The sequence below is a fragment of the Myxine glutinosa genome, chromosome 7, assembly GCF_964187855.1.
Source record: "Myxine glutinosa chromosome 7, kmMyxGlut1.1, whole genome shotgun sequence".
NCBI classification, from domain to species: domain Eukaryota; kingdom Metazoa; phylum Chordata; class Myxini; order Myxiniformes; family Myxinidae; genus Myxine; species Myxine glutinosa.
Window position 1 is genome coordinate 49,346,958 of NC_136267.1, and position 22,514 is coordinate 49,369,471.

Consider the following 22,514-nt stretch of genomic DNA (forward strand, 5'->3'; position numbering starts at 1 on the left):
TACACTATGGGTTCTAAAAACCAATTCCCATTGGCCAAACTGTGGTGCTTTTCAATTTGGGGTCTCACTCCCCCGATTCATCTCCCGGTGCCCTCGCACAATTTCTGGGCTGTGGCGTGTACCTCTCCCAGCGGGTCTACCCACCTGCACACCTCCACCACTGCAGTTGCCTCCGAGCTTACCTGCTCCTTACCCTAACCTAACTACCTGGGGAAGGCCCTCTGGCGCTCTCCCCACTCGGTGCCCTCTCTGGCACTGGGCTGCCCGATCCACACCCGGGATCCTCAGGCACCCACTCACAACTACCGGCTCCCAGAGCCCACCTGCGGCCTCACCTGGCCGACATCCTCACAGTGGTGGAGTGCCCAACCAACTACACACACTAACAGGCTACACGCCCAGCCATTTCCACGACACTAATGCACCCATCCTCAATACCATTCTGTCACCCGCACCACAGATGCCAATATCCAACCACAATTTACCTGTACCCTCTACCTAACACTTACACTACCCGCCCCGGGTATCCGTGATGGGGGTCCACTCTTCCCCCATTCACACCTTCGCACCATGCACACCACTCCATACCACTTACTCCAACTCTCTCCACACACCTGTACCTGCACACCTGTGCTCTCACACCTGGTGCCACCTGCACCCTTCTCTCCCCAAGCGCATTTGCGCTGATCCACAACACTCACTACTCATACACTGTTCCACACACCTGTCCAGTTGCACACCTGTGCAATCACACCTGTTCAATTCTCACACACACGGCATCATCTCAGCTTACTACTCCCTTCTGAAACTTGCGCTTCCCAGTCGTCCCTTCAAATTATTGCGCTCCCTCGTCATTATCATCCACACTAATCTACCTGCGTCCCCACTACAGGTATCAGTCACTAACTAAACTTAACGTTACCTAATGTCATCTTCTAGGGCCCTATCAATATAACCTAACCCACCCGGGCTAGTTTTCACTGCCATACACCCCATAAGCTATAGCTCCTTTGCCCCCACACCATGGGAAGGGTGGCAGGGATGCCAGCCTTACCCACCGGGCCCATCGCTCACTACCAATTTTTGCACATCAAATTTCAACAAATCAAAAATTTGCCAATCACTACCCATCATCTGCCAATCACTACTGCCAATCCTTTGCCAATCACCAAATTTTGTTTTTTTCTAATTTTGGGTCCAAAACACTAACCTCATCACCCAGTCTACTCACTAATGCCTCTCGGTGCGCCAATTCCCGTCCAAAGCCCGGCTTTGTAAAGCCAAGCCATGAATGCGGGTTGTTCTGTGCCAGCGGCTGGATACGTCCCGCATTCGGTGCAGGGAAGGAGGTTTACCCGGGCCGAGATCCCACGCACCATCTCGGCACGGAGCCATCCCATGGCTCGATCTCGACCTGCCGGAATGCCTCAACAAAAAGTGGTCGCCATGACGACCCTTTCTATCGGGCTGCCCGCTCCGCCTCGTGGAGCACGGACGCGGCCGTTCAAAGCGAGGCCCAGCACGCACCGAGGGCCCGCTTCGGTTAAAAGTCGCTCTAACCTCTAACCCGTGTAACGTCGATGCTTCACCTGGACGCTTACACCCCGCAGCCCGTTCCTTGCTCACACATCCAGCCGTTCCCATGCTACCTTTCCTTACACACCCAGGTACCCTCATTCCACTCACAGACTTGGTCACACACCTGACCACCGAACACCTTGGCACACATTCGTTGGTCGCACACCTCACTAACACACCTCTTCGCGCCCCCTCCTCTGTCACCTCCTCTGTGACAATCACAGGGGTGCTCTCATTCGCACACCCAACCACGTGCCTCACCACCAACTCCAGCGTGCATTCCCACTCACGCTCTACCATTCCAGGTGTGCATCCTTCCATCCCAGGTGTACATCCTCGCTCACCTGTCACAACCAGCTCACTCTCCTTGTCACTCTCACTACTCTCACCTCCATTCTTGACAGCGCACTCACCCTTACTCTTGACAGCGCACTCTTTCCTCGTGCACCTGTCCGTCACACACCTTTCTCGCGCACACTCTCCCGTTACACCCTCTGTAACACTCACCACAGGTGGACACTCTTCCTTACTTCTGACAGCGCACTCTTTCCTCATGCACCTGTCCGTCACACACCTTCCTCGCGCACACTCTCCCGTCACACCCTCTGCAACACTTACCACACCGCGCTTCCATGTGCTCCCTCGCACACGCGCTACGACCGACTCACTCTCGCCAGCACTCTCACTACTCCTTGGCACGCACTTTTTCCTCACACACCCCAGAGTCGGACTTTCTTGCACACCTCCTTTTTCGCACACCAGACCTGTCGCACACTTCACCCACGGCCTCTCACGAACACCCGGGTCCATCTCGACCCCCAAGCTTCTTAAATCCCCTGGCGCATCATACGCACGACCATATTGGTCACCACTTACACCGGGTCCTCTTCCTCTTCGCTTCTCCTCCATCACCTGCGAATCCCTCATCCGGTTAATGAGCACATCATCACGATCCAAACACAGACTTCGGACCAATTCTTTTATCTCTTCTTTTATCTCTTTCTTATCCCCTCTCCGTCGCTTCTTAATTTCGCTCATCCCTTCTTCCACTTCTTCTAATTTGTGCTTCACCTCTTTTATTCCCCGGTACGTCTCCTCAAGCTCGTCCTCCAAGGCTACCTTGACCGTTTCCATGTGCGTCCTCACCTGCCGGTCCTTCGTCTCCATTACCTCTATCACCTCGTCCAGCCTCGTTGTCAGTCCCTCACGTACCATCTGACATTCCCTCTTCGTCGCTACCAAGTCATCTTTTAGTTCTTTCTGTGTCGCTTTTAAACCTCCTAATACCGCAGTGTTCCTTTGAACCTGCTCCACTAACTCAGTCTGTCCCACCGTCAGCTGCTCCACCTCCTGCGTCAGGTCCTCTATGCCCCCTTGTAACTTTACAGTCCCCTTTCTCACCTCCTTCTCCATGTGCTCCTCACAGTGCCTCACCTCCTCGCGCACTCCTCCGACCTCCTCACTCACTCCTCTCCTGATCTCCTCTCCCATCACTTGCATCTCCTGCCCAGATGCCACCCTCATCTGCTCCATTTCCTCCCTGTGAGCATCCAGTTTGGCTTCTACCCCCATTCTGACCCCCTCTATCTGCTGCCCCATTTGGTTAACTTCCCTTTCCGCTTGGTCCCTCATGTCCCTCAATTTGCCTTCCATGGTGTTTTCTAACCCCTCTAACCCTTTTTGCATCCCTTCCATTTGATTCTCTTGAGCGGCCATTCTGTTTTCTACCCCCATTAACCCCTCCTGTATTTCCCCTAATCTATTGTCTAATTTCCCAAATTTCTCGTCTAATCCCTTAAAATTATTGTCTAATCCCCTAAAAGTATTGTCTAACCCCTCACTGGTACCCCTCGCTTCGTCCCTCATTACCCCCATTTGGTTTCCCATTACCCCCAATTGCTCACTCCGAGCCCTCGCTTCGTCCCTCATTACCCCCATTTGGCCCTCCAATCGCTCACCCTGAGCATCCATCCGGTTCCCCATTACCCCCATTTGGTCCTCCAATCGCTCACCCATTTGTTCCATAAGGGCCCTCATTTGCAACATAAAAAGGTTCGGATCCACCAGGGGCGCTGCCACGGTCGCGGGCGTGGACGCCGTGGCCACCTCGTGCGTGACAACACTATTTTGCGACCCTGCCGCCCTCACTGCTTCGCTCTCCTCGCGTCCCTCAATTTGGTCCTGGACCGACCCTGCCTCACTCTCCCCTACCGGACCCCAGCTGTCTTGGTCTGCCATAGCGCGACTTTCAAAATTCGGGTTTTTATTTCCGTATAACAAAATCAAATTTCGCCGTTATAATTTCGTGCGGGAAACGCGCTCCGAATTGATTCTACTACAAATTTGGGCCTAATAAATTTAGTCCCGGGTTCGAATTCCACTCCTCGACACCAATTGTTACAGACGCGGCTTAGATGTTATTTACCGAGCGGTTTGGTATGACCACGTCTGCACAAGTTACCCGATTATACCCGAACGTTGACTAATCGCGCTACGCTAGATCAATGAAGGAAAAGGACACACGGCTGGGATTAAAATGACACGACACCAGGGATACGGTTCTCAAGACCTCCGGAGGAGATTATATTCGTTCGGAAGGTTAGATTACAACTACAAGAGGGACATCATAGAAAGACAGGCACTTAGACACACTTATATTAACCCCAACAGACGACAGATAAACGGGACAAAAGGCTGACTCACACGGGGATTGATGGCAAGGAAAGCGGGTATTCGATGGCCAGCACAAGGTGCACCTTGTGCTCAGGGACAGGATAGCGCGGCCCAAAAGATGCAGGAGGTCTCTCAGCGCTCGGAGGTGGCTCTCTTGTCTTCTCAAGCTCGGGGCGCATCTGACCTCACATCCGGTAAGTCGCTGCGTATATCCGGCGGGGAGTGACACGCCCTCGGCTCGTTAGCTCCGCCCCAGATGGAATCGGCTCGTTGCTTCTCATTGGGTGCATGCGGGGGGGTTACCGGCTCCGCCCTTGACGAGGGGCTGACAGGGAGCCCCTTCGTGGTAACCCCGTAGAGCGCATGGTCATGGCGGCTAACCGAGCTGGTGGGAGGACGCACACTCCCCCCGCGCGCCGTGGTTGTAGTTGTTGTTGTAGCTGTAGTTGTTGTTGTTGTTGTTGTTTGGGGAAGAAGATGGAAGGAGGTATGGGAAGGTCCTAAACTCACTACTGGTGCCATATAATCACATTCTGGTGCAACGAAGAGTCAGAATTAATGGAAAGGAGTCCTTAACTGACATAGACTAAGAATAACTAGCAAGATGTCCGAAAGTTGTCTACGTGAGATGCGGTGGACCTGGGCACGACATTTAATGGGGGAAAAAGGGGAAGGTCGGTTCTACAGAGTGTTGTTTACAGACAATGGGACTAGGGAATGGGGGATTGGGGATAGTTGGGGAGTATTGGGGAAATAGGGGAATATTTACAAGCGGATATGGAGGCCAAATTCCATATTCGCAACAATACATAACCTCCATACACCTCTGGTGACGAAGGTAATGACTACAGACAAATGAAAAAAAATCATCATCATCATCGATCTTATCTCGGTTGAGTAACCTTTAGACCCCATCTACCTCTGGGTCTCAATATAATGCATCATTCATTTAGCAAGATGAACTTCAATCAACGTTTATTTTGTACAACCTGATTGAAGTTAACTGTAAATTGATTGAAAAATATTTGACCCATAAATCTTTGAGACAAGTCTTATAGCCCAGGAGCATTAGGTTAGGACCTAGAAGAAATTAGTAGAAAGCTGATTTTTTGCACAGAGCTTCAGAATACCATGTGGATGCCTGCAATATAAAGTCCCACGAGTCCCACGTTGTGGCATTTTCAAAATTCAAGATGCCGCCGGTTGGATGGAAAATACATAAATATGGATAACTTCTGCCCAGAACCTCATAAAATTGTACTTTTTGTGGCTAAATATATGTTTTAGCACACTAGGATTTTAATAGAATATATTTCAGTGACCTCAGATAATGATATGTAGATATAATCCAAGATGGCTGACAAAATTGCCGCTGCTGTAATGCAAAAAAACATCAAAATCATGATAAGTTTAATTTGCTATTATTTTATTTAATGCAAAATGTTTCACATTGTGACCACAAGGCCTGCAAGAGGTAAACAACACATGGGGATTTGACATTTAATTACAATACGACACAAAAGCAGACCAACTCTTTGATCCCAGTCATCCCAACCTGATTCTAGTGTTTTGGACAGTACCGTGTTAACTGAATGTCACTTTTCTTATTCCTGACTTAAACACTGTTATCACCCTCTAAATCAATGTCCCGAGAGTTTTTGCAATTATGGCCATTGCAAACAGTACACAAGAGGGTACACTCCAGACCAGACTTGTAGCAAATGCATCGTTTTCCACACCCCGCCTTGCATCCACAAGATATCATTTTCAGCACTTTCTCAGGGGCGACAGGCCTATCAGTCTCGATTGGAACAAGTAGTCCCTCTCTGTACTGCCACCCCCACTCAGTTGGCAGCAGTTCATTCCCCTGCCACTGCTGAACAGCATGGTATGCTCTGTAGCTGTGGAATTTGGTAGCTGCCGAAGTAGGTGGGAGTGATTCCAGCTTGAAACCAGATGACGTCAAAGATGTTCTATGGATTGATCGGAAGTACATGAGATATCGGTGTTTTTCCAGTGACTTCGATCGAGCTGCTCCATACAGCTTCAGCAGAAACAGCTCTCCCACTCTCGCTATTTCTTGTTGAGTGCTTTCAGATCGAGAGAAAACATGTTTTTTGCATTATGGCGGTGGCCATTTTGTCGGCCATCTTGGATTATCTCTGCATATCATTATCTGAGGTCACTGAAAGATATTCTATTAAAATCCTAGTGTGCTAAAACATATATTTAGACATAAAAAGGACACTTTTATGAGGTTCTAGGCTGAAGTTATCGCAATTTATGCATTTTCCGTCTAACCGGTGGACATCTTGAATTTTGAAAATGCCACAAGGTGGGACTCGTGGGACTTTGTACTGTGGGTATCCACATGACATTCTGGAGCTCTGTGCAAAACATCAGCTTTCTACTAATTTCTTCTAGGCTTCCCCTTCATTTTTGGCTAATGCTCCTGGGCTATTACACAAAAAATGAACCTCAGAAACTTCAGGAAGCGACTTCAGCATTAAGTTCACGTAAATCGAACGTTTTATGAAACGGAGGACCTAAAACATTCTAACTGGACTTACAAAGTATATACAACACTCTCCTTCAATAAATGTATCCTTAAAATAGAAATAGACTTACACTTAATCAATAGACTATTGATAAGTTTACTCACCTTGTTTCGTCCCTGACTTGAGCTGCTTCTTTCCTGGGCAGAATCCTATACTTCTTGCCAATGCAGGACTGGTGGCAAAGCAGTCGTCCTCAAAATGTTCGGGGCAAGGTCGGCTGTACTTTGGACTGTGCCTATAGAAAGTCTTGGGCAGGAATTTGTAATTTGTTCATTGTTCCAGCGATAGCTCGCCTCCTTTTCTCGAAGGGCATCATGGGATCTTTAAGGTCCACCAACTAATATCAGCAGATGGATCGCCTGTACTTTGTACTCTCCCACATCGGTGTGAAAACTGAATGTTCGTCTTCCAGGTTTCATGACTCTGTCGCATAACCCACCCACAAAGTGGGGCATTTTTCTCTCTCCGTGTTTATCCATCAGTGAAAACTGTTTACAAGCTCCTTCCAATATGGCGTCGCACTAAAACAATGCGACTCGTTTGACGTCACGCCTCTAAATGAACACCTGACCTTTTAGCGGCCCTAAACCTTTTAGCAAGCAGAGCAGTTTTATTTAGGCCCTAAACCCACATTTCCAAAATTTCCAAATCTAGTCAATGCAAGAATCATTACTGTAGATACGTGTTAAAGGTAATTACTGTGTGTGTGGTCAAATGGCACGCACAAAACCTTTTCCATCTACCTTTAAGGAAAATGGTGGTACTTGTCACATACGGATTCATGGTGTGACCAGAAGAAGGCAGTGGAGAACCAGTCTTTATATATCCATCTTTCTGACATCATTGTGCAGACTAGATCTTGAGCCTGATTGGTTGTTGGTTGGAGATTCTGGGTTGACAACTGGAGAGGCATAATTGAGCACATTGGGCCTGATGGGTGAGTATAAGAATAACAGGATAAGCTTTCTAAACTTCTGCACTTTGCATAGGCTTGCAATGACATTTTTTAAAACCACCGCCGCATCCATTTACCCAAATGCAAACACCGTGGCATCCAATGTCATTATCTACCTATATTTTAATATGTAGTCACATTGTAGATTATTTTAATACGTTGCTCGATTTATACCACTTATAATGGCCGTTCAAAATGTTTTAGGAATTAGATTATAATAGTCCAAGTATAACAAGCAAACATGTCGGTTTATAATGAACTAGCTGAAGTATCTGGCATTGCCTGGGGAAATTCAATGAAATTATGTGCAGTATTTAAATATTTCCTGCATGACAAATTGGAAAATGCTGGCTTTATGGTTTCATATGAATTACCAATCTTGGGCGTTGTAAAATGTTCTTGGACTTGTATCAAAATGCTTTACTTTCCAAAGGCTGTGGTTCTTAACCTGGGTTCGACCGAACCCCAGGGGTTCAGTGAGCCAGTCTCAGGGGTTCGGCGGAGGTCCTCCGAACGCATTACAATTTGTTTTTTATTTGTTTTTAGTTTTGTATCAATTTTGAATCTATGTGTAATTACGCTTATCTATATAATAATAGCGTAAGGACTCGACTTTGTTATCCCTTTTACGCCGCACCCAGTGACCCGATGCCCACGGCACGAATGGATTTACGATCTACGAACCGCACTCTTTGTTTATCACGTACAGCCATACTCGAAAAATCTGAATTAGCCGACGTTGGGGCCCAAAAGCATCCGATTAACTGCCGATACGACGCCATCTTACGACGCCATCGTATTGGCGTCTGCTGGGCAAAGGCGAAGCAAGCCGTCCGCTGATTGGACAGGCGAAGGCGAAAGCAAGCCGTCCACTGAGTGGACAATCCAGAGCATGCATTTGTGCTGGTGTCGGCGATCGTTGTTCATATACGCACTCTTCATTCTCATCTTTCTTCCTAACTCTTACTCGGACAAGCAAATCCCCTATGCCATCCATAATGGTACACTCTATCCATACACCACATCCTCCCTTCCGTGGATGTTCCATGGGTTTCGGCTAGTTATTAATATTATTATTATTTTGCTATGTATGTTACGAACGAATGGAAATGTTATTTGTAATTGTATTCCCATCCCATTCATGGTTTCTCTGGTCTGTGTTTAAGATAAGTTGTTTCACACTGACTGTAGTTAGTTGAATCAATGAGCAACTTGCTAATTATTCTGTTGATGGTGCTTAATTGCTTACTTACTTACTGGATTTTGGACTTTGCAGGTGTTCGGAAATTCCAGTGAATAGCCTCGATTAGCTTGCCGTGTGCCGTGCATCATTGGTCGTGCCTTACTTTGGAGTTACTGTTCAATTGAAAAGTAAGTTGGAAATGTTTGTATATATGCAGGGCAGGTTCAGAGTTATATTAAAGTCAAAAGTGGATGGTGATTACAAAATATGATTGAATTACTCAGAAAATTAGGTGTAGGGGATATTACTCCTTTGGTCGCAATTCAAAACTAACAATTCGCAGTTTTCTATGTAATATTATAATGGGATTTGAGGTGACATAGAGTTGAGTAGATAATAAATCCTGTCATCGTAACGATAAGTTATGTTTTCTTCGTTAAAATTTCTCAGTTTTCAGAGGGGTACTGATTAGATTTAAGCATGTTCCTTTTTTTATTTTTGTCATATAATTATTTGCCCGAACTCAATTAAGATCAGTTTGTTACTTTTTTTTTTTTTTTTGCAGTAGGTCGAGCAAAAAAAGGAAGTGGTCAGAGGATTACGTGCGGTATGGGTTCACGTGTTTGACGGAATGGGACGGAAGTCAGCGTCCTCAATGCATGCTTTGCAATGTCAAGTTGAGCAACTCCAGCCTCGCACCAGCAAAACTACGGGAACACTTCAAAAAACTGCACGGCGAGGGGCAGTACAAAGACGCAACGCTGGATGAATTCAAATTGAAGAGAGTCCGATTCGACGCAAGTGCTACCTTGCCCACTCTTGGCTTCGTTCCAATTGACAAACCGATCCTCACCACATCGTATAACCGCTAGTGAAGGCCGATGCACCACACATCATCGTCACGCACTGCGTCCTGCACAGACACGCGCTGGCATCAAAAACCCTGCCTCCAAAACTGGCCAATGTTCTGAAAATCGTCGTTGAAACTGAATTATGTGCGAAGCCATGCTCTGAATCATCGCATCTTCAAATAGCTGTGCAATGAAATCGGCTCTGAATTCAAAGTCCTTCTCTACCACTCTAACGTTCGATGGTTATCACGAGGGAAGGTGGTGAGCCGTGTTTTTGCCTTGCACGTAGAATTAGCCCTGTTTTTGCAAGAACACCAGCATTGCTATGCAATGCACTTCCAAGAGTCAGAGTGCATCCTCGCCTTGGCGTACTTGGCTGACATCTTCGACGCACGCAATCATCTCAATTGCCAGATGCAGGGCGGTGGAGTAAATGTCATCGAATCTGAAGAAAAGCTGAGCGCTTTCCGAAAGAAGGTACCGTTGCGGAGGCGGCGAACAGAGAACGACAACTTCACGAACTTTTCGCAACTAGACGAGTGCGTGAGCGGGATCGAAGATGAGTCTGAAGTTGGAGGCACTGCTGTACCGGGGGAGCTGAAGCAAGCGATTGCCACGCACTTGGATGAGCTGGGAAAGTCATTCGACGGCTACTTCCCCGACCAAGAGCAATACCCAGCATGGATGCGGCAGCCGTTTACTTTCGACGTTGAAACGGCAGATGTCAATGACCAACACCTCGACAACCTCATCGAACTTCAGCAGAGCCAGATTCAACAACAACTCTTCGGCACAGCAACGCTCTCAACATTTTGGTGCCACCAAATGGAAGGGTATCCTCACATCGCTAAAATTGCCCTTGAGATCCTCACGCCGTTCGTTACAACGTATCTCTGCGAGCATGCGTTTTCGAAACTGGTGGACATTAAAACAAAGAAAAGGAGCAGGCTTGCATGCGAAAATGATTTGAGGGTGGCCCTTGCCAAAACAAAACCACGCATTTTCCAGATGGCCTCCCGAAAAGAAGAACAGAAAACGCATTAAGATGCAATTCTTCTTAATTTTTTGGGCAAATTTGAGGGGTTCTGCTAGTGTTCGGTGGGTTTCGTTAGGGTTTGGCACTTTAAAAAGGTTAAGAACCACTGTTCTAAGGGATGCCCAACATGCTGTCCTGGAGGCTGCTTGTCTTGCACATTGTCAATCCGAGCCTGTGTCTGCTCCGTAGTTTTAGCTGCCCTGGAGGCTGCTTGTCTTGCACATTGATTGTCAATCCGAGCCTGTGTCTGCTCTGTAGTTTTAGCTGCCCTGGAGGCTTCTTGTCTTGCACATTGATTGTCAATCTGAGCCTGTGTCTGCTCTGTAGTTTCAGCTGCCCTGGAGGCTGCTTGTCTTGCACGTTGATTGTCAATCCGAGCCTGTGTCTGCTCTGTAGTTTCAGCTGCCCTAGAGGCTGCTTGGCTTGCACGTTGATTGTCAATCCGAGCTGTGTCTGCTCTGTACTTTCAAGTGACCTGTGGATTTCCATTCTCTTCCTTGTATCTGATTTGTTTCTGCCCATCAGGGGGTCTTTTTGGTGGTATTTGGCAGTATTTATAATGCAGGTAAGGTAGGTTAAGATATTTCCCAACAGAAGTGTTCCCTTGCGAGTGCCCTTGAATGTTGATTCACAGTCAAAATCGAAAATATTGTTCCGTTTATGGGGGGTCGGCAATGAAATCCCTTTGGGCCAGGTAGAATTGTATAGGTAGTGTGCTCCGAATGTCGCGATGAAGAAGAAGAAACCTCCATGTACCAAAGTAGGGAATCCGTTGGACCGGATGTCGTGTAAGGTCATATATTTGTCCCCATGGCGAGGGATGTGGCTATGTTAATTATGCAGGGTTTGAGGGTAATTAATTCCCTGTATGTAATTGCCTCTGTGATTTTTCCTTTGCTCCTGATGACACTACACCACACACTACCAGCCAAGCGATCGGCGTGTAATTATAAGCATTAAATAAAGCCACCGGAACCAGGACATTCAAACACTGCCATTGATGCCGCCAGCTGAGTCACCACAAGGGCACAGGAGGGGCGTGAGGCCCCGTCCCGAAAGGTGGTGATTGGTCAGGGCGATCCAGCGATGAGATGGCACTCGCAGATTGGAGCATGCATTTGACGTCATATTGAAGGTTCCAGGACCAGGAACGAAAAGGCAGAGCATCACACATTTCCCTCTCTTGGCTTTTGGGTTTGACTGCAGAAGGTTGCGGCTCGTGTACTTCTCTCTCCGGGCTGGCCTTGATAGCATGCAGTCGCACATTTGCTTGCTCTGTTTTGGACATTTGAAGGAACAGTCGCATATATTCTTCTTGCGCTGGGTTTCATTACGGGCGGAAGCACTCTTGCTGCGTGGAGGAGCGGACTCATCCTTTGCTTTCCTCTCCTTGATGCTGGATTCGTGATGGCTGCGCTTGGTGCCGTGTGCACCTGAAAGGAACGTCGGGTCTCGGGGCAGCCGAGTGAGGAGGACATAGGAGGAGCTTGGGCCTGTTCGCTTTGCGTCTGCGTGGCAGTGAACGGAATTTGCGCCAAGGCATGTGTTTTCCTGGCGCACGGACTAGGGGACCCGTTTGAGGGCCGACAGAGGTTGAGGGCCGCTCAAACCTGAGTACACACAAACACATTTTTATTTATTTATCCCCTTGTGTTGTTTTATGAGGCTGTGTGGGGGCGCTCCATTTAGGATTTTAGTATTACCGCACATTTTCTTGTTCCCTGGCATTATTTTTATTAAACCCTTTTATTGTTGCATTTTAATTCCGTATCGGTTTGATTTGATTATTGTGGTTCGAGAACCCTCCAGTGTAATCCTTCCAGGTAAGAGCCTTGCTGCCCTCCCACGCCTCACGCATATAAAGAAGATCCGCCATAGTTGACTGAATGCCTCGGAGGTATGCTCGATCGGCTATTCGTCCCCAGAGGTGTTAACCCTCGGGAACACGACAATATCTTGGTAGTTCAGAGGCAGATCACTTACATGCAGAGTTCGTTTTCATGACATGGGAATGAATGAAAATGAATGAATGATCGTTTACATGCAAAATATAAATTTAAATCGAGTAATTAAAATCAGTAGCTGAGCCCATGTAATTTCCGCATAACAGACGGGGAGGAATACAGGTGGGACAATGAACGGGGGTGCTGTAATAAATCCTGAGGCGCAATGCGTCCTAAATGGTCCTTTCCAGAGCTATTTCTACTACCACAAGTGAAGCCACAAGAAGTGTGCGGGCAGACATCTTACTGTGCTGATTTTCGTGAAGCGGTTGATTAATGTTAAAACATCAAGGCAATAAACCTGGCACTCACCTGGAAGAATAAACAGTATACTGCACTGACTAAAGGTATTTTAAACCAATTTCAATGATTACTAGAAGACAGGGCAGCATGTGAATCATACTAACATAATCATGACTTTAAACAAACAAAAAAATACCTATTTTGGGGGGAAACCCCCACCCCTCCCCAACCCCCCCCCCCCCCCTCCACCAACCACATACACAGTCACGTGAAAAAGTAAGTACACCCCATGTAAAGTTTTGACTTTTTCAACATATTTCAACATACAACTATTTGATCTTCATTTCAACAATATTGATAGATAAAGGTGATATAATATAACAAATATCATGAAACATTTACATTTTGTAGTCCATTGTATAATTTAAATAAACATAAATGCAAATTTCGCATGTGGAAAACGTAACTACACCCCTACATTTATCACTACTTCAAATACTTAAAATTAGAATCAGGTGCACCAGCTCAGGTGCAAATGATTCGAACATCGTTAGAGAGGATCTTGGAGGAACCTGTCTTATTTAAACCTCAGACATTTAGTTTGATTTGCTCTTTGTTGTTGAAGTGTGTGGCGTCACCATGCCGAGATCAAAAGAGCTCTCTGAGTCCTTCAGAAATAAGTTTGTAGATGCCTACGAGTCTGGGAAGGGATTTAAAAAGATCTCCAAACAATTTGAAATCGATCATTCGACTGTCCGGAAGATCATCTACAAGTGGAGAAGATTCCAAACAACTGCCAACTTGTTCAGGCCAGGGCCGCCCCAGCAAGTTCAGCCCGAGAGCAGACCACAAGATGCTGAAAGAAGTCTCTAAGAAACCCGAGAATGTCATCACGGGACCTACAGGTAGCTCTTGCCACTGTTGATGTCAAAGTGCACGAGGTCTACCATTAGAAAGAGGCTGCACAAATTTGATCTACACGGGAGGTTGTGCCAGGAGGAAACCTTTGCTGTCCAGAAAGAACATCAGGGCAAGACTAAAGTTTGCCAATCCCACTATGAAATCTCATTGTACCAGAGGGTGCTTGAGGATAATGTGAGGCCATCTGTCGGAAAGTTGAAGCTTAACTGAAGGTGGACCTTGCAACATGACAATGACCCTAAACATACCAGTAAATCCACCAAGGAATGGATGAAAAGAAGAAATGGAGGGTTCTGGAATGGCCAAGTCAAAGCCCGGATCTAAATCCCATCGAGATGTTGTGGGGGGATTTGAAACGAGCTGTGCATGCAAGAAACCCCTCAAACATCGCACAGCTGAAAGAATTCTGCATGGAGGGAGTGGGCAAAAATTTCTCCCAGTCGATGTCAGAGACTGGTAGGACAGTTATAAGAAACACCCTACTTGAGGTTGTTTCTGCCAAAGGGGACAATACCACCTATTAGAGCCCAAGGGTTGTACTTACTTTCTCCACATGCGAAATTTGCATTTATGTTTATTTAAATTATACAATGGACTACAAAATGTAAACGTTTCATGATATTTGTTATATTATATCACCTTTATCTATCAATATTGTTGAAATGAAGATCAAATAGCTGTATGTTGAAATATGTTGAAAAAAGTCAAAACTTTACATGGGGTGTACTTAGTTTTTCATGTGACTGTACCTCCTAAGACCCCAGTTTTTCTTATGCCTTGAACAAAACATTGGCACATCATGTTTGATTCAGTTGTGGTGAGTTTCATCGCAATTGCGTGTGTAGTTTCTGAGAAGAAAGCAAATACCTATTTTGGGGGGCAACCCTCCCCCCCCCCCCCATATGCCCCTAAAGGGGTAGTTTTTATGCCGTGAACGTACTTTGGTACATCACGGGTGGTGAAATTTGTGATCAAGTTTCATCGATATAGTGTGTGTCGTTTCTGAGAAGAAAAGAAAAGACTTCTTTTTTTTATTTTATACTAGCAGAAGTACCCTGCCATTGCCGGGCGGGGAGGGGATGGGAGGGGGAAGAGGAGGGGAAGGGAACGGGGGGGGGGTAGGGGAGGAGAGGGGGGGAGGGGAAGAGAGGGGGGGAGGGGAGAAGAGGGGGGGGGGAAGTACCCGGCATTCCGTGTATAAACGTGAGGGAGAAGAGGGGGGGGAGGGGGAAGGGGGAGGGAAGAGGGGGGAGGGTTGGGAGAGGAGAGGGGTAGGGGGTGAGGGGAGGGGAGGGGGAGTGGTGTGGGAGAGGGGGGGTGAAGGGGAGGGGTAGGGTGGAGGGGGAATGGAGGGGGAGGGGGAAGGGGGGAGGGAAGGGGATGGCCAGTCAACAATGACGTTGCAGTTCTCATGGTCGGAGAACAGCACAACAATCGCGACATCGTCCTGAATCTTCGCAACAGCACGAAGCGGATTTTGGAGACTCCCCGATCCTGTGACGCTCTCCAGTACCGGCGTTGCCGGGTGGGGGAAGGGAGACCCGTACATTCCCAACCCGTACATTCGCCCTCTCGACTCAAGCTCACTCGGACAAAAGCCTCGCACAAATTACACCGTGAAGGCCCAATGGCCATGTCTATGCCACAAATCAAGTACGTGAGCGAGTCGGGCGCACTGAATTGAAAATATATAGAATGCTCATACTCCGTGAAAAGTGAAGCCAACTGGCGAGTGGCGGCGGGGATGGAACATCACGTGATCGCTCTGAGCGAATCAGCGCGCTGCTCTGCCACCGGTCAGAATCCATGTATAATATTCCTCGCTGAAAAAAAATCTATGTGAAACATGCTACTATCTCTGGTAAATCATGCTAAATCATGCTAAATGCTAATCATGCTAAAATCTATGCTACTTGCTGTGAGTTTATGGCGGCAAGGAACATCACGTGATCGCGTCACGAACATCATTCGTGATCACGTCATCACGTGATCGTGATCGTCATCAATGAGCGTGAATGGGCGAATCAGCGCGCTGCTCTGCCACCGATTCAGATTCCGTGTATAATATTCCTCGCTGAAAAAAAAAATGGATCTAAAGATGAAAGGAAAAAAAACCTATGTGGTGTGAATGGCAATGTACCTCGCTGAAATGTGAAAAAACGCAATCGCTTTTCGCTCTGAAATATGTGCGAATGCGTAACTGAGTTAATGGCGGCAAGGAACATCACGTGATCGCTCTGAGCGAATCAGCGCGCTGCTCTGCCACCGGTCAGATTCCATGCATAATATTCCTCGCTGAAATGCGCTAAGGTAAAAATATGGTAAAAAAATATTATGAAATAATTTTTTTTAGGTCGGCCATGTTCTTCCCAGGCTCAATGGCCATGTCTGTGCCAAATATCAAGTACGTGAGCCTCTCCGTTTAGGAGTCTATCGGTAACATTACGCACACACACACACACACACACACACACACACACAAACTGTGTTTTATATATATAGATAAATACAGAATCGAGGCTCGTGTAAGAGCTAACACATTGAACATGAAAACATGCACAGACACGTAGAACATGCAATGAAAGGAGCGGGAGACAAGAGGAGGAGGGAGAGGGAAGCACGAAAGCACAACAACAGTAGAGAACAAGGACGTCGGTAGATCTGTGGAAGGGAGAGGTGCTGGGGAGGAGGGAGGGGTACTCGGTATAAAGCAAATGAACACTACTCGGAATTTCACTTCTAGGAATTTCAGGAAAGAAGTAGGGGGTTGAAAGAGGTGGATTTGGGGTGTTTTAATGTGGGTAAAAAAGATCAAGGTTTTGGATGGGGGAAGACAAGAGATGGCGGTGAACAGCTGTTTTAAAGACCTGGAGGGAGGAGTGGGATTGAATAGAGTGTGGGAGATTGTTCCAGAGGTGGGAGAAAAGAGGCATGAAGGAGTGAAGGTGAGCAGAGTCTTGATTTTGGCAGTTTAACCATAAGAGGGTTGCTGGCAGATCTTGTGCGTCCTGCAGGAATATTTGGGGGACAGAGCACAGACAGAGCAGAGGGAGCAAGGCCGGCGAGGAGTCGGTAGAAGACTGAAAGACCACCTTCCTGCCTGCGGTGAGAGAGAGAAAGACCCTCAGAATCAGCTTCATCGCGGAAGATTCCAATGATTAACAGATTCCAATGAATCCCCCCCCCCCCCCCCCCCCCCCCCAGGACCCCAAAGCGGCAGATTTTTTTTTAATGCCGTGAACAAACTTTGGTATATCACGAGTGGTGAAGGTTGTGGTCAAGTTTCATCGAAATTGTGTGTGTAGTTTCTGAGAAGAAAGCAAATTCCTATTTTGGGGGGGGGGGGTCAAACCTTAACCCACTTTGACCCCCCCCCCCCCCCCCCCCCGTAAACCTCTTTGACTTCGATTTTCTTAGTGCCGTTTAAAAACTTCGATACGTCATGGGTGATGAAGGTTGTGGTAAAGTTTCATCGAAATAGTGTGTGTAGTTTCAGAGGAAAAAGCAAATACCTATTTTGGGGTTTTAATACTGGATCCACTTTGACCCTGGTAAACCCCCTTCGACCCCGATTTTTTTTAATGCCATGAACAAACTTTAGTCACAACACAACAAGTATCATTTGTGCCAAGTTTGGTCACAATCCCTTCAGCGGTTTCGGAAAAGAAGTTGCAAGTGTTGACGGACGGACTGTGACTGACGGACGTACGACGCGCCATCGCATAAGCTTCCCGGAACTTCGTTTCAGGTGAGCTAAAAAGCAGCAGACGGACCATACCGACACAGAGAGGATTAGAGGTAAGGGAAAATGTACCAAGGGAATACACAGTTTCCACCATCAGCTTGCATACATGTGACTTCAACATACCATCTTCACCACAAATTACTCGATCACTCCCAGGAAAACCCCAGGCAGTGTATAAGCGAGCCTGCTAAGTAACATACTCGCTCGAGGCCTGAACACAGAAGTGCTATAATAAACCTTTTGTAAAGCAATCTTTTTAATAACAGGCTCATGTATAAACACTATAATAATTACCTTCGCAAAAGCGGAAGGTTATGTTTTGATCGCTGTGTATTTATTTGTATGTCTGTGTGTGTGTGTGTATGTTATTCGCATAACTCAAAAAGTATTCAACCGATTCGCATGAAATTTGGTGGGATGATAGGTTATTATCCGGGAACCATTTGATTAGATTTTGGAATCGATCGGGTCAAAGGTCAAGGTCAAGGTCATGAAAAGGTCAAAATCGTCTTTTTACCATAGCGCGGTCAATTTGTGTCCAATTTGTATGAAACTAATGCCAAAATGCTTTGCTACACAGATCTTGTAGTCTTTTATTTTGGCAACAAAAGTAGCTGCGGCGAAGGTATGCGCTCTACCGAGTGCCCGTTCTAGTTATATCTGTGTTGTTGAAATCAAATTTCTATATACAACCTCAACATAAGATCTTCACAATACATTACTCGATCGCTCCCGAGAAAATCCAGGCAGTGTAAGTAACGTACTCTCTCAAGGCTTGAACATGGAGGTGTTGTAATAAACCTGTGTAAAGCAATCTTTAACTGGAACGGGCACTCGGTAGAGCGCATACCTTCGCCGCAGCTACTGTTCTGTACTTGGCATGGGAGTGTAGGGAACAGAACAAAAATACGATTTTGACCTTTTCGTGACCTTGACCTTTGACCCGATTGCTCCCAAAATCTAATCAAATGTGTCCCGTATAATAACCAATCATCCCACCAAATTTCATGCAATTCGGTTGAATACTTTTTGAGTTATGCGAATAACATACACACACACACACAGACATACAAATAAATACACAGCGATCAAAACATAACCTTCCGCTTTTGCGAAGGTAACTAGAACGGGCACTCGGTAGAGCGCATACCTTCGCCGCAGCTACTGTTCTGTACTTGGTAAAAATACGATTTTGACCTTTTCGTGACCTTGACCTTGACCTTTGACCCGATTGCTCCCAAAATCTAATCAAATGTGTCCCGTATAATAACCAATCATCCCACCAAATTTCATGCAATTCGGTTGAATACTTTTTGAGTTATGCGAATAACATACACACACACACACACAGACATACAAATAAATACACAGCGATCAAAACATAACCTTCCGCTTTTGCGAAGGTAATAACAGAAGCAAGTGAAAACACAATGATAATAAAATTTGTGTTGCTGAAAACAAATTACTATATACAACCTCTACATAAGATCTTCACAATACATTACTCGATTGCTCCCGAGAAAATCCAGGCAGTGTAAGTAACATACTCTCTCAAGGCTTGAACATGGAGGTGTTGTAATAAACCTGTGTAAAGCAATCTTTAACTAGAACGGGCACTCGGTAGAGCGCATACCTTCGCCGCAGCTACTGTTCTGTACTGTACTAAAATACGATTTTGACCTTTTCGTGACCTTGACCTTGACCTTTGACCCGATTGCTCCCAAAATCTAATCAAATGTGTCCCGTATAATAACCAATCATCCCACCAAATTTCATGCAATTCGGTTGAATACTTTTTGAGTTATGCGAATAACATACACACACACACACACACACAGACATACAAATAAATACACAGCGATCAAAACATAACCTTCCGCTTTTGCGAAGGTAATAACAGAAGCACGTGAAAACACAATGATAATAAAATTTGTGTTGTTGAAAACAAATTACTATATACAACCTCAACATAAGATCTTCACAATACATTACTCGATCGCTCCCAGGGGAAAACAACACAGGCCATGTGCAAGTACAAGACCCGATCGAGGCCCGAAGGCCAATTATTATCTGATTTTAATTTATTTTTGATGTTTCAATCTTTATATCCAAACCTAGCTGTTGACCTTCTACTGGATGTAAGAAGAGGCCATGCAAAGTTTGGTAGCACTGGTTCCTGCAAGGTCCGAATGCATAACAAATACACACACACACAAACAAATTTTCTTCTTTATATATTTAATGAGCAAAACATACTCTGGCTCCAGGTGTAGGGTGAATACCCCGTTTTGGGAATAGGGGCAGTCGCATTTAGTCCATCTCTGATGGATTTACAATGAGCCTGCATGACAATCCTCAGGCTGTATGATCGTTGAGATACTTGTCCACTATCTACCATTGTCCTTGTAATTCATGTAAAAGTACAGTGATGTATATTCACGTCCTTGCCGGGCTTGTGGTTTATGCACAAGTTCCAACATGAGCATTAGATCGATGTAAAATTTTAAATTTTTTTTATCCCTCCTATCATTTTCTTCCCTTGCCCTGTTTTCACTCTTCCTTGTCCCTCAGCTGACTCAGCCAGTTCTATGGGAGCAGACGATGACAGCGTTGTACCAGCGTCCACAGCAGACCAACTTTCCCATATCTATAGAAGTTGGACCTGGGGGTCAACTGGGGATGGCTCTGCGCAGAACTAATCGGAAGGCCTGGGTTTGTTACCGCCATTTTGAAGGCACAATGACAAAGGATTTGTGATTATTCTTCCCCCTGTCTCTCCAACCATTCCCTCCGCCGGTACAAGTGTTTGTCACCTTTGATAAACCCATACTTTTGGGATCCCAATGGTTAACATATTTAACCTTTACACATATTGAGTCCACGCTCGGACACTTTTCATTTCAAACTCTGAAGTTTGAGCGAGCCTTTACCTTTTCCACCCACCTGCTTGGCACTGAGACAGCATTCGGTTGCTATTGAGACTCGTATCTACAGTACATGTTCCACAAGTGTCATGTTACATCTATGTGGGTGAATTGTATCTCAGATTTTCACTTATTTACTCAGAGATTATTATTATTATTATAGCAAAGCATGAACTCGACTGAGCTGTGTTTCTGGCCATTATTCTTCACTGACCCCCATGAGGTGTTTCCCGAGTGACTTTGTGGTACAGTAGGTAAATCCTTGCCACATTGCCCTCATTGGTGGACGTTTGATTCCCATGACTGCTCAGTATAAATGGCCACACCCTGCAAGAGTGGCGAGCTGACGAGCCTGATTGGTTCTTGGGCAAGAAAATGCTTTTGACTTTTGAGCTCTCCCATGCTTTGCAAACTTCTGGGCTTACACCTTTCCACCTTGAAGAGAAGTCCATTTGTACATTAATTTTGCAACTGTATTTTAAATAAATAAACAAGAAGACGTCATGCGGAGCACGATACTTGCCAAACCCGCCCCCAACCCCAAGAAAAAAAAATTCCATTGATACAGCAAATTGTCCATTTCATCAAGATTAAAATTGACAATCTTGATCAAAGCTCGGGTCATTAGGAAGAAAAGTGACGATTTTTCAGATGAAAAATGATGATTTTGTAAGGTTGACCTTGAGTTGATCTTTGTATGTTTGACCTCAAAAATAGCTAGTTTCTCTATTTTGTGACAATGTGCACATTCTGTTCAATTTTCAATTCAATTGCAAGTCAATCAAATGAAAATTGGTGATTTTTGAAATTCGGCCTATGTTGACCTTTTGGCCTATGTTGACCTCAAATATACTTGGTGGTTGAATTCAGTGACCAGATATGCAAGTGCTCTTCAAATTTCAAGTCAATCGGATGAAAATTGAGTATTTTAGAAATTTGGCCTATGTTGACCTTTTGGCTTAAGCTGACCTCAAATATACTTGGTGGTTGAATTCAGTGACCACATATGCAAGTGCTCTTCAAATTTCAAGTCAATCGGATGAAAATTGAGTATTTTAGAAATTTGGCAAAGTTGGTGTCCTTTGGCCTATGTTGACCTTTTGACCCCAAAAACAATAGGCTTCTCAAGTGGGACGACCTATACAACTTGGTGAAGTTTCGTGACGATCGGTTTAGAATTGTGACCTGTAGGCCGGTGACAAACAAACAGACAGACAGAACCACAAACGCGACCGACCAATATACTTGAAAAATCTTCGATTTTGCAAGTAATAAATAAAAATTGAACAAACCTTCCTTTTTCTTTGATAATAATTAGTCTTGTGCACTTCACAATCGCTCTGAGTAAAAGTGTTTCCTTTTCGGTGGTTTTTGTAGCACAGTACTGGATCTTGTTTTCATCGCTGTTGTACTCAGCATTGGAATGCAGTAAGCAGATAAATTTTGAGGATAAGTTTGTATTGATGACAGATTGTTTCGGCGATGACGCTAAATGGTAACCGAATGCCATATAGTCTGTACTGCTATTGCCGCTGCTTGTGTTGTCATGGCGAATACGTTTTATCATGTGTGATATCTGTAACGGTGGGAGCATGTATGGTATTTGAGTGGATGCTTGCTTCCCACGATGTTTACTGTAAGTACAAAGGTTCCAAAGACCTTCAAACTACTAGGTGTTGTGTATGGTGAGGGGATAGGTGGGATTTCCCCGGCTGTCATTAATAACCCCCTTAGTCTTTCAATGTTAAAAGTTTTATGGCTTGAAAATCAGAGGCAGATACAGACATTTTTGAAGGCCAACCCAATAAACCCATATACCCCCTGTGCTGAAACCACTACTGATA

General features: G+C 45.7%; 1 protein-coding gene across 2 annotated transcripts in view; it reads left to right on the forward strand.

The window, feature by feature from the left end:
- Window positions 1-21,966, forward strand: part of MCAT (malonyl-CoA-acyl carrier protein transacylase) — a 35,695-nt gene extending 13,729 nt beyond the window's left edge. The window contains exon 5 of one of the 2 annotated variants that reach the window (XM_068122285.2): window positions 20,318-21,966. In XM_068122285.2, the coding sequence (XP_067978386.1) occupies window positions 20,318-20,503 (186 nt within the window). In that variant the 3' untranslated portion in view covers window positions 20,504-21,966. Of the gene's footprint in view, window positions 1-7,660; window positions 7,747-20,317 lie in introns of those variants that run through there. The other variant, XM_068122286.2, reaches the window with a different exon arrangement.
- The last annotated feature ends 548 nt before the right edge of the window (window positions 21,967-22,514 follow it).